Below are 15028 nucleotides of genomic sequence, written 5' to 3' on the forward strand. Positions count from 1 at the left end.
GCCCTGGGATGTCTGCTGAGAGCTACAAACAAGGAGTAGAAATAGCCTAAGAGAGAGAAGTGTATTGCAGTCAACAAGGCTGAGATGAGGTGAGGATCCGAAGAGCCATCTAAGTCCTTTGACATCAGACATAGAGTTACAGGATTTGGAGTTTGCACTGCAGGGTTTTAGTCCTGCTTTGGTCCAGCATCTCCTCACTATGCTCACTTTCCTTCCTTTTGGGAAGGTAATGGATGTAGGATGCACAACTTAGAATAAGCATTGGACAAGCCAGGATTGTCAATCACATGGGACAATTTTCATCAACAATAGGAAAATGAATGACATCTAGCCACCTGGAATGTCAGAATGGTAAGTGATCAACCAGGTGATTCTTTGCTGTTCTATTAGTAGCTAGCCTCCACCTGGATCCCCCAATATCCTGAGTATTATTTAGGCCCTAGTCCTGCAATGAATAGAACACATCCATATGAAAAAGGCACCATGTGTTTTAAATACTTCACCAATAGAATCTATTCTTATGCTTAACACAGATCCTTCCTCTGAGGCCTAGCCCTGAGCTCTGTTTATCAGCCAATAGAATTCATCCTTACTATAAAGGACACAGGTCATAAGTTCTACTATGTTTAAATGTGTCTGAAAAATCTTTATTAAAAGTATTGAGGCCATAGAGAAAGCTCAGAGGATCTAAATTCAGTTCCCAGCACCCATATCAGGAAATTCATAACTACCTCTTAGTTCCAGGGGATCTGATGTCATTTTCTAATTTGTACAAGTACCCATATATTTTCATATAGCTGTATGTGCACACACATAAATAAAAACTTTTTAAAAAATTAAAAATAGCACAATACATATATATATGATAATGATAAATTCTAAGGCTGCTTCATTGATTCAACCACCATATCAATTTGTTTTGTGGAATCAGCTGATTCACATTAACAATTTATTAAAGTTACTCTAAACATTTCCCTTATGTTCTATAGCATAGCATGGTAGATAATCATCATCAGCTGATTTGGAATCACCTGTGACACACCTCTGCATGTATCTTTGAGGGTGTCCAGTGAGGACTAATTGAGAATAGAAGAGCTATCCTGAATGTGAGTGGTAGCAGACCATGGGTTGGGATCCCTAAATGAATAAAAAGAAGGGATGGGAGAGACAGCCAGCAGGACACCAGCATCCACCTCTCTGCTCCTGCCTGGACCAGTTATCTGATGTTCTCTCCACAGGCCTTCTGCACTGGAATGGAATTTACCCCTTCTTAAACATGAGGCAAAGTTCCATCTTCCCTTTCAGGTTGCTTCGATCAGGAATTGTGTCACAGCAATGAAAAAGGTAATGAATACAGGCAATTTCTCAAACCTGAGGCCCTTGGCTGAGAAAAGTCAATTATTTCAGTACTAAGGAAAGTCTAAGTAGAAACAGTCTGCTTGGCGGTATGCCACCAGGTTGCCCTGTCTTTATTTCTTTGAGATTATCATAGAACTGAAAACATAATGAAAACTCCTACGTTTAAGATAGTTTGATGACAGTCATAACAGTCATACAGCTGCATGGAACTCCAGCTCAGTACTTGGCTGTCTCTCCAAGCCCTGCTATCCATTCTCAGCAATGTATACTGGACCACAGCCAACATAGCCCCACAGATGAAGATCCCTGTAACACTAGATCTGTTGCTAGCTCCACTCAGTACTGGCATCTTTTTGAAAACTGCAGTATCTTCTGAGCTGTCCTTCTGTCCCAGTAAACCTTACTCCACACAATGGTAACTATCATCTTCATTTAAAAAAATATTTTTACAGTACTGGGTCTTAAAAACATGACAGTTTTACTGCAAAGCCCTAGGTGTTCTCTGTCTGTCTGTCTGTCTGTCTGTCTGTCTGTCTCTCTCTCTCTCTCTGTGTGTGTGTGTGTGTGTGTGTGTGTGTATGTACATTACTTTTGAAGTAATAAGTGACTAATAATTTCCATTTTAGATACAGAAAGAGTAATAAGTCCAAGAAAAAGGAAAACCTTGCCTAAGTGAAAGACTGACTTAGTTTGGAATCTAGGCTCTGTGACTTCTACTCCAGTGTTTATTAGACTCCTCCTATACTACTCAAGGCTGAGTCACTGCTGTTACTTCTAAGGTAACAATTCAATATTCTTAAACATGTTCTTCAGAGCTTATGAAGTCCATGACATTCAAGCTATCTTTTGTGCTGTTGAGTATTTTGCTATAAATCAAGAATTCTAGAATAAATTAATCCCACATATGGCTTTTTCTTCATAATCCTCAAATGCAACCCAAAATGAAGGCCTCTCAAATCATTTAACATTTCTCAACCATTATCTGTAGAGGAATTTTAATTCAGAATATGGTTGGTCTGCCAAGAGATCACACACATCTCAAGACCATGTAGGTCTGTATGCTGTGGCTGGAATATAGACATACCTTTAATCCAGGAGACAGAGGCCAAGCAGATCTCTGAGTTCAAGGCGAGCATGGTATAGAACAAGTTTCAGGTAAGAGAAAGTTTAGGTCCAGGAGAGGTGGTATATACCTTTAATCCAGCACTCAGGAGACGGAAGGATGCAGATCTCTGAGTTGTAGTAAATTTGATTAAGTCAGTGAAGTTGATTAAGGCAGTTGAGTTTATGAAAATTCAGTTTATAGAATACAGAGGCAGGTTTTATTGGGAGTTTTACAGAGAGAGGTTGAAGAGAACAAGCTAAACACAGGTAAAGACAGAACAATTCAGGGAATGACAAGCCAGAAGATTAGAACATATTGACAAAGTTAGTATGAGGCTGAGCAGAGCAATCCAGTCAGAAGTTGAAAAAAGCCAATTTGAACCAGACAGTGTGGAGAGGAGTTTTGAGCCAGAACCGCTGAGGTGACTAGCCACCCAGAGTTCAGACAGAGCTAGAAAGAGTGAGCATATTCAGCTGTAAGTCTCAGAGGCTGAAAGCCTTCTAGGCCTAGATAAGATTATACGGAGACTAGGAGCTTCCAGGCTTAGGTTAGCAGACAGATGCAGTAAGCCTCCAAGATAATGATTATACCCGGCAAATAAAAGCTACAATCGTCTAATACCTTCTTCACTCTGGCTTACATTTCATTCATTCCTACTAGTCCTAACCATACTCCTCCTGGTTATATTGCAAGAAAATGATTTTTTCTTCCTAAGTTCCTTCATTTATCCCCATCAGAAAAGCAGAGGCACATACATAACACATCCCACAGTTAAGCTCCCAGGGCAGCTCAAAGATTCAAAGACAGCTCCTAAAGTCCGTGATATAAGGTCCTGAATGACCTTAGGAAAGAAGCAGTGAGCTGAGAAGAAATGAGTCGGGAGGGGGACAAGGTAGAGAAAAGATCACTGATGACGAGGGAAGAGAAGCACATCTAGATCCTGTTGTAGCCAACTCTTTCTGGAAAGCTTTCTTGATTTTTTTCCATCCAATTTAGGTGTTCTTCCTTTGAATTCCTACCACACAATTGTGCAATTCCTTTATAGTAGCACCAAACAAGAAGTATCATTTGTGCTTAACTTAGTTCTCACTTCCCCATTGGACCCTAAGAAGACTGTGTTTGCCTATTAGTATCTCCTCAGCCTTACAACACTGCCTACATCTGCTAACCACAGAAATACATATTTAATAAATGAGTGAAAGAATTAAGTCAAAATAAGTTTTGGTGGCAAAAAATATTTGAATTTTAATTTACAAAGCCTTATGCAAAATGTTTATTGTATAAAAGTTGAATGACTATGTTTTCTATATTGAACATATTTTAACCATGTATTAAACTGTAGCAAGTGAAACAAATATTAATTATTAACTCTATTGTTAATGCTGTAAGTATCAACTTGTAGAACTTAGGATTAATTTCATTTATAGTTACAAAATCTGGATAATAAACTTTACCATGATGTCGTTTTGATTTATTTTGCTCAAATAGCTTTTCAACCTTTTTTATTAGTTCTTCTCTAATATTTTCCAGATATTTCCGTTCTTCCTTTACTTGTTTCATTTGTTCAATAATCTTCTCTCCTAGAGAGATTATAACCCACAGTTATCAATTCTGAAAAGCTAAAAGTTATTTCATATCCCAAAAGACACAATTAAAAACCCAAAAGCATGCAAACAAGAAGAATAAAATATACTCAAAACATGTTTTTCTTTCTGTTCTTACCACTATTGAGAAAATGGAGGAGACATTTTGATTTACATGGATTTATAAAACAGCATATTTCTTTGACATTTACATACATGTGTGAAACTAGGTAGTCAGGTTTAAGTTACTTTTGATTTTTTTAGTTTATTTATTTGGGGCCCAAAGTTACTGTACTTATATCTTACATGGAAAATGCATGTTTGAGAATGAAATATTAATGACTAGCTCATATTAATATAATACTGTAACCAACATAAAATTAATATAATGTAGCTTTTTGTTATAGTAAAATATGTATAACAAAATTTTCCATTCAACTTTTTTCAGTGTACAATTAAGTTGCGTTAATTTACTTGCAGTGTTATATAACCATCCCCACCATCCATCTCCATAACTTGAAAAGGTATTCATGAGCTGAAACTTTTGGGCCATTAAACAATAATTCCTTATTAACCTAGTTAACTTTGCCTCACACAGAAATATCTTGACTCATGATGTCACAAATACTTACTCTCAATTTTTAATAAAGAGGTATCAGTTAATCTTGAAGAAACTCTTTGAGAAGGAAATGAAGGAAAGTCAATCAGATCTGGTAGTGCGATGTGCTCCCTGTGACACACCTGTAAGCAAGCATGAAAGTGAACAGACGCTGACGGGATGAAGCCTCTTCTGGTCTGTTCACAAGCGTCTGCTAATCACACCCGCAATGCCCTTTACCAGATAATCATGAGCTCCTGGTTTTACACTTACAGCCATAGATATTTCTTATGTCTCACCTCTCCATTTCACTAATGCTTAGAAATTTTAGGAAGACAGTAGAAACAAAAGCTTTAAAAATTCATTATCAGCCAGGCGGTGGTGGCGCACGCCTTTAATCCCAGCACTTGGGGAGGCAGAGGCAGGCGAGTTCGAGGCCAGCCTGGTCTACAGAGTGAGTTCCAGGACAGCCAAGGCTATACAGAAAAACCCTGTCTCGAAAAAAACCAAAAGAAAAAAAAATTCATTATGTTTCTTCCAAATGTGGTTTCTTTTCAAGAGTCTTAGCAGCTGGGTATAATAGCTTCTTAAAGTTTTAAGATGGCTACTGATGTTTTTCTCCCTGAGTTAATTTTGATAATTTACACTTGCCAAGAAAATTGATGAGTCTATTGCATTCTCAAAATGTTAGCACATCACTTTGTATCTTATCATATATGCCTTACATCCAATGTTTATGTTTATATTTCCTCCTCCTTCTCCCCCTATTCTTCTTCCTCTCCTTCCTACTCCTATTCTTCTTTCTCCTCCTCCTCCTTTTCCTCCTTGTTTTTGTATTTATACACTTGGTTTTGTGTGTGGTATATGCACATGGAGGTCAGAAGACAACTTGCAGAGCTCAGTTCTCTCCTTCCATCAGGTGGGTCCTGGTGTCATCAGGCTTGATGCAAGCATCTAACCTGCTGAGCCAACTTGTCGGCTCTGGTCTCAATTTTCTTAGTTTTACCTGTTCTTGTTAATTCAAGCCTTGCCATGTTGATGTTTTTCTCATTATTTTTATAGATCTTAAATTGTTTTCAATTCTGCTATTTTTTTAATTCTCTAATTTACTAGTTACTACTTTTAAATTAATCAAGTATTATTCATATTTTGCTTTCTTTCTGGAGTATGTTATAGAATCAAGTTTCTACAAGATAATGGAAATTAGAATTTCTCCATACATCTTTCCAAATACCATAAAAGGAAGGCAGTATATATATATATGTATATGTATATGTATATATCCTAATATATATCTCATAATATATATTATGAGATATATATAAGATCACAGAATCCTGCAACTGTAAGAGTAAACTAATCATGTAGCCAGAAACTCTCATTTGAGCAGTTAGATGCACTTTATATTAGATAACTCTATACACAGATACCATAGAAATGTCAATTATGGTGCATTTTAGAGGCAAGACTCTATCAAGAGCAAAAAGATTTGAATGAGAGGGTCTAAAAACAAGAAATTTGTAGTGTAAGCAATTTAAGCTTATCCCCAACTAGCTTACAAATAAATGAGACTCAGACTATATTTATTTTATTTGGCTTTGACAATTACTGAGGGGTCACCCCTAATCTACTCCTCTGACTGTAGGCCTGGCTACCTCCCAAGTGGTGTACCCTAGATACTTGCTGTTTCTCCTGGCCATGTGCTCATGCTTCCTCTTCCCTCACCACTGCTTCCTCTCTCTATTTCGCTCTCTCTCAAGTTCTTCTTCCTTTTCCTCCTCCTCTTCCTCTTCCTCCTCTTCTTCCTCCTCTTCCTCCTCCTCCAATCAAGTCACTTTAGAACCACCTACTTCTAATCCCTCCAGTAACTGGCTGTAGCCAATTTTATTTAACTAATAGTTTTAAATCAAGGAACAAGGTTTGCATAACAAAAGCTTGAGAAGTAACTCTTAGGTCTAGACCTTCCTGTGTAGAATTTAGTATTACAACACAGAGCAATAGACCAACCTCAACAGGAACTGGAAATATAAGAGACTTGAGATGGTTATAATGACCAGGTATTGTTTCTGGAAGAGTGAAGAAAGTGCTTTAAAAGAAGGGGTATTTCTTGAGGGCCAATGCCAATATGAAAGTTCCCCTGAGTTAAGTTAGCAGAGAAGAACCACTCAGCCATTGAAAATACCTGTATTTGATAATCTCTGAAGACTGATTTCAGCTCTAGGTTTAGAAATCTCAGTCCATAGCTGGCTCTCTCTCTTTTACTAGCATGCCTCTGATGAGACAGCGACATGGCAGCATGATTGTATGGCCCAGCAAACTCTGCTTCATCGTGGCCGGCAGGTACCAGAACAGGAATATCTCTGAGTAGACTCCCCCTTCCTCCCCTTGGGTTCCGTACAATCCCTCCGCATGCTAGAGCATGCTATCTTCCTTTAGGTTGGGTTTTCTCTACCTTTCTCTCTGGAAACACCCTCACAGGCACATCCAGAAATGTTCCTTACTAATTCCTAGGCATATTTTAATCCAGTTAAATCAACAATCAAGATTTATAATCATATCTACTTCATAAAGTTTTGTTGTTGTTTGCAGGGGAAATGGGAATTAAGTTAATAAGTGCAAAATGCTTAGTGCCTGGTAATAGATACTCATAGTTGGCTATATTAAATGTAGTATTTCTAACATCTTGATAATGTCCTCAGTTCACACTGCATATATTCACAAAACTGTCTCCATGTCCTATTAGTTGTTCAGAATAAACTGGTGATATAGTGTCCATTAGCTCCTTTAGACTTTTGCTAGTCACATGAAACACCACATCCAAAGCCACACCACTAGTAACTGAGAACTGGTGAGAACAACTAATACTATATACCTTGTCAACTCACTCAAGAAATCTCTTCCAAAGAGCTGATGCAACGAAATACATCTGTCAGCATATTCAGTTACAAACTAGCTACTAAAACTGACAATTAAAGGTTAAATACCTTTAAAATAGTGAAAATTTTTTTAAAAATGATCTAAAAGGTGGCTGTAGATAATGTTGTCATCCCACTCATTTGGGCATATTATTTCTTCACAAAAGCACAAACAAAAATTGAGTCACCAGTGGCAATACTGATATTATAAGAAAATATTTATGGCATTATAAATAAAAACTTATATATTTAATCTGAGCTCAGTTTTAATTTCTCTATCAATATTATGTTGCAATGTTTACCTAAAAAATGTAGGTAAAATTTTTATTAACCATACCATTTTGGCTTGCCTTCTATTGATGGTTGTATTATCATCCTCCTCATCCTCATCATTATTTTTCCAAAGAAATGGACTTAAAAGAAAATAACAGATTTGAAACAAATATTAAAACTTGATTCCATGAGTATTAGTATCTACTATTCATATATGAATGATTGTTTTGATGTTATACAAAGACAAATATAACTTTAAAACTGTTTAATGTTAGCCTCAAAGCAAGATGGGCACTTTTGGCTATCAGTGGTCCGAACTTTTTCCCCGGCTGAAGCAGAGGACTGCTTGAGCCCAGGAATTTAGGAGCAGCCTGGGCATCATAGGAAGACTCTGCTTTATATATAAAAAGAATCAAGATGAGCTATATGTTTTCTTTCAAACTAATTAATAGTCAACATAAACTACATTTAATATGAATAGTAAAATAAGACATCACTATGGATCTATGATAAGATTAAAAATTATTAGAAATATAATTCTTTAGTAAATATAATTCTCTTGCTTATACAATTGTTGCTTAATATGAACAGACTGTAATATAAACCATTGTATAAATACATTCTTTTCCTTACACTCCAGAATAGCATATATGTAATCAACATTTATACTCATTACCTTTTTAGGTTCCCAAAATAATCATTTGACTCTTCCAATGATCCTGGCAACTTGGAATTTCCAAAGTGATTTTGTGTAGATTGGCTTTCCTCAGCTGATGTTTATGTTCATGCAATGGCAAATAAAATTCAAATATTGAGAAAACAGTAAAAATAAGCATTGTTTTCATATGTATACATTATAACCTTATCTCATGAATTTTATAAATGCAAATTCATATTTTCCAGAATAAGTTTTACAATATAATTCAGTTTGTATGAATAAAAGATTCTTCAGTGAACTATTCTGGCCTCCTTGGACACTTCGTGAATGTGCTACACATATATGCAGGCAAAACACTAAGACATATAAACAAACCAAAACTTTTCTTCAATTTGAAGTTGTATGATTTTAATTTTAATTTTGCTACCACTCATTTCCCACTTGATATTGGCAATGTCAAGCAAACAGGAGTTTTCAAAATGATCTAATTAATATTAAATGAATCAAAGTTAGACATAATAGCTGCTTAAAAGTAATAGTAAAACCTACTCTGCTCACCTACCCTCAACCAGCAAAGAAATGACAATGCAAAATCTAGTAGACCTGTGGGTCCATTCTGATAGGAATATAAGCTACTGGTCATTCCTACCACCAATACAAAGCATGATACACAGCCTCATGTAATATCTATGTGTTTTCATAACGAGAACTTTTTCTATATTTACTCTTGAAAAATGATAAGAATGTTTTGTGAAAATATCCAGATTCACAGAAAAGGAGTAACTCTGAAACTAAGATTTGTACTGTGAGTTGTTTGTAACAAAGTTAAGAGAAATTTAAGCAAAGAAATGGCAGTGAAGGTGCAGAGTACTAATAATGTGTGCAATAGTTTTACCAACAGTGAAGATTCAATATGCCTCTAGTTCAGTGCTATAAACATGGGCCTTAATAAAACACAGCTCAAGTCCTGGCATTCCTTAGCAGCTATGACTTCCCCATTTCCTCTTTAAAGTGCCACAGTGGTGAAACATACTTTCTGAGCCTTAAAAATCCCTGACTTCAAGATCTGATTCCAATCCCAACTGTTATTTTCCTAGATCAGGCCTGTAGTGCCAGAGTATATTCTTCTTATTGTTACCCAAAATGTGTTTCTAGGACTGAAATTCAATCATGTCACTCTTGTTAAATACTCCAGGTGGCTTCTATTGTCCACTGAATTCTTTAGCTTGTACACAGAGTCCTTAAAAATCCTTAGTTACCTCTCCAGAAATACAAGTTCATGGTACATGTTCATCGTCTCTCCTTATACTATAATGGTAAAAAATGCTTGACTCAATTGACCTTGTTAACTAAATCCTGAAAGTCCTATCCATATCATGACTGTATGAAGGAAGCATTCTGGAGGTATTCACATCAGCATTTTAAGTTTGATTTTGGAGCACAAGACTTCCTTTAATAAATACACCAGCCAAACATACACTTTGCATGTTCTCACCAGCCATGTTTGTCTAATGAAGATAATTCACATTCAGAAGACTGAATGGGGTGAATCAGAAGGAAAGAAACAATTTCAGATTTTTTTCTATACAAAATAGACTAATATAATATTTTCAAGAAATTTTTTTGTATACTAACCTAAACAATAAAAATTATAAATTCCTTGTTGGATGAAAAGAAAGGCAAATGAGAATTCCTTGCTATGACAATAAATTACAAAGATTCATCCAAATAAAATCAATGACTCAAAATATATAGCTTGAAAATTTTCAAAATGGTATTTGGCTAAGCATAAAACTGTGGATGGTTATTACTCAAGACCAGCTTATTGACAAAACCTTCTAAATGAAGAAATATCAAGATACACAGTCCATGGTTGGGAAGACATGGTAGCATTCATGGTTGTAGAGGACACTTGTGCTCTTGAGGCAAGAGCAGGTGGCAGTTGCTTGTTACATGGAAATGACTGGGAAGTCAAGAGCTTGTGGTATAAGTGGAGGCGAAATGTAAACATCAAGCTCTGTTACACCAATGGTTTTATGTTTGACTGCTAGGCCTCATACCAAGCTTCCATAATTTCCTAAAAGAATGCCACAAGCTGGGGACAGGTGTTCACACATGTATCTGTGGAAGGCATCCACATTCAAGCTATGACATTCCACCTCCCATCACCATAGGCTAATGGCCCAAAGGTTCCACAAGCTTTCTAAAAATAGCAACAGCAGTTGGGGACAATAATCTCTAAAACATGGTCTTTAAAGAAATGTTTCACACTTAAACCATAATATCAATAAGATTTGTTATATATATATATATTCAAAATTTGATAAATTACTTTTGAGTAGTAGAATCATTTATTCTTGATACATACTTTAGTTTCTGGAACTTTAAAGAACTAGCATACATTAACACCTCATTTGTTTATTTCTGTGGTTTGTTAAAGATTTATTGATTTTATTTACATGAGTACACTGTAGTTGTCTTCAGATATACCAGAAGAGGGCATCAGATCCCATTACAGATGACTGTAAGCCACCATGTGGTTCCTGGGAGTTGAACTCAGGTCCTCTGAAAGAGCAGTCAGTGTTCTTAACTGCTGAGCCATCTCATCTGCCCCTAACACCTCATTTGAATTGCAGGAATTTTTGTTTTTAAAAAAGCACCAGAAATTAACCTGAAGAACCCAGAGTACTTCTAGGCATTGGTCTGCTGCCCCATTTTACTGCTTGTCCTGAGGCCTTACATTCTTTTCAGCTGCAGTAAAACCACCTGACCTGTGTGAGCCTGGTAAATAAAGGTTGAGATAAGATCCCTTCCTTTAGAATAGCCTTCAGCCTGTACCAACATCTTGCTATCCACCACATCCTGGGCTCAAGAACTAACCCTTAGTTTTCGAATTCCTTCTTTATTATCCCCTGAACATCTGCTTTTGGGTTTGTGCTTCAAAAGGAGACTACTCTTGCCTTTTCAAGGTCCAGCTCTAAGCCCGATCGTGACCCTAAGTGGCTAGAAGCATTTTTCTGCAGTGAATAAAGTTGCTTTTGGTTTACTTCTGACTTTGGTGGTCCTTTCCTCATTATTTGTGTGCCCCATGACCCCAACATAACCCAGTTTGAGAACCACATGTGTGTTGGCAAAAAGAGTCAGCAGTTAAAGGCACTCATCAAATCTGAAGACTTGAGTTTAAACTCTTGGAACCAGCATGGTGAAAACAGAGGACCCATTCTTACAAGTTGTTCTCTGCCCCCACATACACAAAGAGAAATAAATAAAAGCAAAATAACCACATTTGTGAGGAATCTGTGTAATCTAACATTCCCATTAAGTTTTCAAAAAGTTTGTGCAGTTTTATATAGAATGTGAAATCTTACACAACTTCAAGGTTCATGGAGAGCAATTGCACCTATATTAGGCACTCTACCTTGTGCCATTCAGAAATACTGGATTTTACTGTGAGTGTTTTTAATTTTTTTCTTTAGTTTTTAAGGGAATTAGCATGAATGGCAGATACACGCCAAGATAAGGATTCCCACTGAGTATCTATCTCATTGGCATCAGTTAATACTAAATATTAATGAAGACAATATTAAAGAAAGTTGATGGGGGATGATTTTGCACACTGTGTATTCATTCAGATGCTGATTACAGTGCTCAGAGATCTGATTGCAGTCCAGACATCTACACTATCAAGCATCTCCTATCTCAATGTTGTATAAAAATTGGTTTTCATTACCTCTGATTGGTTAATAAAGAGCTGATCAGCCAATTTGGGACTTCAAATCCCAGATCGGGTCTCAAATGGGGATCTCAGAGACATGGGAATGAAGGAGAAGAGAGGGAGAATGAGAAAAGGAGGGAGAAGGAGGGAGGAAGGGAAGGAGGGAGAGGGAGAGAGAAAGAGAGAGAGAAAGAGAGAGAGAGAGAGAGAGAGAGAGACAGACAGACAGACAGACAGACAGACAGAAAGGAGTTTCACCATGAGCATTCTCCATGAGCAGGTTACCAGGGATGTTGCCATGAGGACACTGATGGAGCAGGAGCAATCAGGACAAGACTAAGATGGCAAATAATGGGGCATGTGGCTGGGTGTTAGGCAGCATAGACAGGATAGAATAGCTCAGTATCTGCTCAGAAACAGTATGAGGAGCTTGTAATAAGTATAGGGTCTCCATGTCTTTATTTGGGAGTTAGAGTAGGCATGAAAAAGCCAGGATTAACTTTACAGGAAGTGGTATTTTAAGTATCATCTGGTATACAATAAATTGAGATAGCAATAAATATCATTTTACAAAGCAAGATCCTGCAGCTGTAATGGCTACTGTCGTTAGTTTGGGGGAGACGTAGCTCATTTGCATCTACCATACCTGTTTTTCCCTTGAATAGCTTATTTGTCTATGAATATGATGAAAATGTTCAACTGACATTTTTCTTTCTATAAACTTAATTTTAATTAAAGCATTTTGGTTATTTGCCACTTTGTGTGCATGTGTGTATGTAGGTGCATCAGTGTGTATGGGTGTGTGTACACATGTTCATGTGGCGACCAGAGTCAATCGTAGGTGTCCTTCTTCAAGTGCCATCTACCTCTGTGTGTGCCTTTAAAGATCTATTTTATTTTAAATTATGTCTGTCTGTGTGGGGATGCAAGTGTCTATGGAGGCCAGAAGAGGACAGAAGATCTCAAAGTATTTTATTGCTTTATTGTTCCCAATTATCCATTTTAAGGCCCCACTTGAACTATAGCTTTCTTTGCCTGTATTTGTAAGGTTAGATTTGCCCAAAAGTTTGCATATAGGCTTGATTGCTCAAAGTTATTATATATAAGAAACTCTTGGCTTTCCCATTTTAGTTGAAATTACCTTCTTCCTGATTTGTAAAGTCTCTCCATGTATTTTCCAACAAACTTGGATCTCCAGGTTCATCCTTTGACAAAGATACACTATCTGGTCTGTGGATTGTTCCATTAATCTCTGTAATATCACTAATACTCTGCTGTTCATCTAAAGTAACTGTTGATGCTGAATAAACATTTCCTAAGTGATCTATTACAGGAAGCAAATATAATTCTGGTTGAAGAGCCTAAAAGACAGGAAATTTTTTAAAGGTCAAAACCAACAAAATCCACTTTACATTTTAAAATTACTGTGAGTTTAAGATCATAGTACATACATATGGAGGAGCAAATGATTTGAGTTTCAGTTCTGATTCTTGCTTTTCCTTTACCTAGAGTTGATACATAGGAAAAAAATTAAATCATCAATATTATTTTTCAATTATTTTTTCTGTGCTGTTCTATGGAAGACATACAGCATATCAACAAAAGCAACTACGGCTAGATCACAGAGAAGGTACAATCCAATCCTACTTCTATTCACTGAACCAAACATAACTGACATTCTATGTCTAATAATAATTATGGTTATTATTTGCATGGGCATCAGTGTGTATGTGGTACTATTCTGTGTGTATTACATAAATGAGTTCAGTTAATCTTCACACTTTCATTAGATTGATATGAACCTCATCTGTACTTTATAGACAAAGAGGTACAGGCATAAAGAATTCTGTAACTTTCTCAGATAGTATAACTGGATGGAATTTATGCCAATAATGTCTTCTATTTCTCAATGAAGAAAAATAATTTTCATTAAAGGATCTAATTATGTTATTCTTTTGCTCAAAACTTGCAAGGCTTCAAAAAATATGAAGTATTCTGGCATTCAAGATCTTTAAAAATGTACTTTATAATGGGTTCTCAACTCTGCCTGCCCCACTTTTTGATACAGTTAATGTAACAAAATATAGTCATTCATTTTTTCTTGGTTGCCTAATTTTCTATTCCTCTGATCATTTTCTTTGCTCAGAAATCTTTTCTGACTCTTCATTTTTTTAACATCAAATATTATCTTTTATGATCTAAGCTTGAGTATCATTTCTTCCTCAATGTCCCCTATCTACCCTCTTCTGCTACCAGAAAATCTTACTTTCTTTACTACATAAACTATGACATTCAATTTATTCATATTATATAATTCACCTTCACTACTACACCAAATATACTTTAAGGACAAATTCCCTATTTATTTCTATATGCAGTTAAAAGTTAATAAATATTTGTTGGAAATAAAATATTACAAACATTTTAGAATTTGTTCTAAATTATCTCATAGTAGGGCAAATGTAATTTGATAATACAGGCTTTACTTAGAAGGAAAAACAAGCAAAAAACTTACCACAGCTAAATTATTTCCAATGCATTTCAGAAATAAAAATTTTTCTGCAACAGCATCTACACCAAGAAATTCACCAAGACGCTCCCTCAGAGCTTGTAAAGTAAGTTGAGGAGATACTCTGAAATACCATGACATTGTTTTAAACAGATTTGAAACATATTAATGAATAGCTTTAATCATCTATCTCAAATATAAATACTAATTTAATGTATTAAATATAATTTAACATCTTATGTTTCTACACAGCCTGGAACTTTGATAGTTTCCAGTAAGTACTTTTCAAAACAAATAATCAACAATATATCTT

At 36.0% G+C, this 15028-nt stretch overlaps 1 protein-coding gene across 3 annotated transcripts in view; it reads right to left on the reverse strand.

The window, feature by feature from the left end:
• Positions 1 to 15028, reverse strand: part of Spata1 (spermatogenesis associated 1) — a 41991-nt gene that overhangs the window by 13311 nt on the left and 13652 nt on the right. For all 3 annotated transcript variants that reach the window (XM_076933350.1, XM_076933349.1, XM_034499828.2), the window contains exons 4-10: positions 14722 to 14839; positions 13658 to 13711; positions 13348 to 13567; positions 8510 to 8603; positions 7898 to 7973; positions 4680 to 4788; positions 3919 to 4044 (exon numbers count right to left, since the gene is read on the reverse strand). In XM_076933350.1, the coding sequence (XP_076789465.1) occupies positions 3919 to 4044; positions 4680 to 4788; positions 7898 to 7973; positions 8510 to 8603; positions 13348 to 13567; positions 13658 to 13711; positions 14722 to 14839 (797 nt within the window). The remainder of the gene's footprint in view (positions 1 to 3918; positions 4045 to 4679; positions 4789 to 7897; positions 7974 to 8509; positions 8604 to 13347; positions 13568 to 13657; positions 13712 to 14721; positions 14840 to 15028) is intronic.

This window comes from Arvicanthis niloticus, chromosome 4 (genome assembly GCF_011762505.2).
Source record: "Arvicanthis niloticus isolate mArvNil1 chromosome 4, mArvNil1.pat.X, whole genome shotgun sequence".
Classification (NCBI taxonomy): Eukaryota; Metazoa; Chordata; class Mammalia; order Rodentia; family Muridae; genus Arvicanthis; species Arvicanthis niloticus.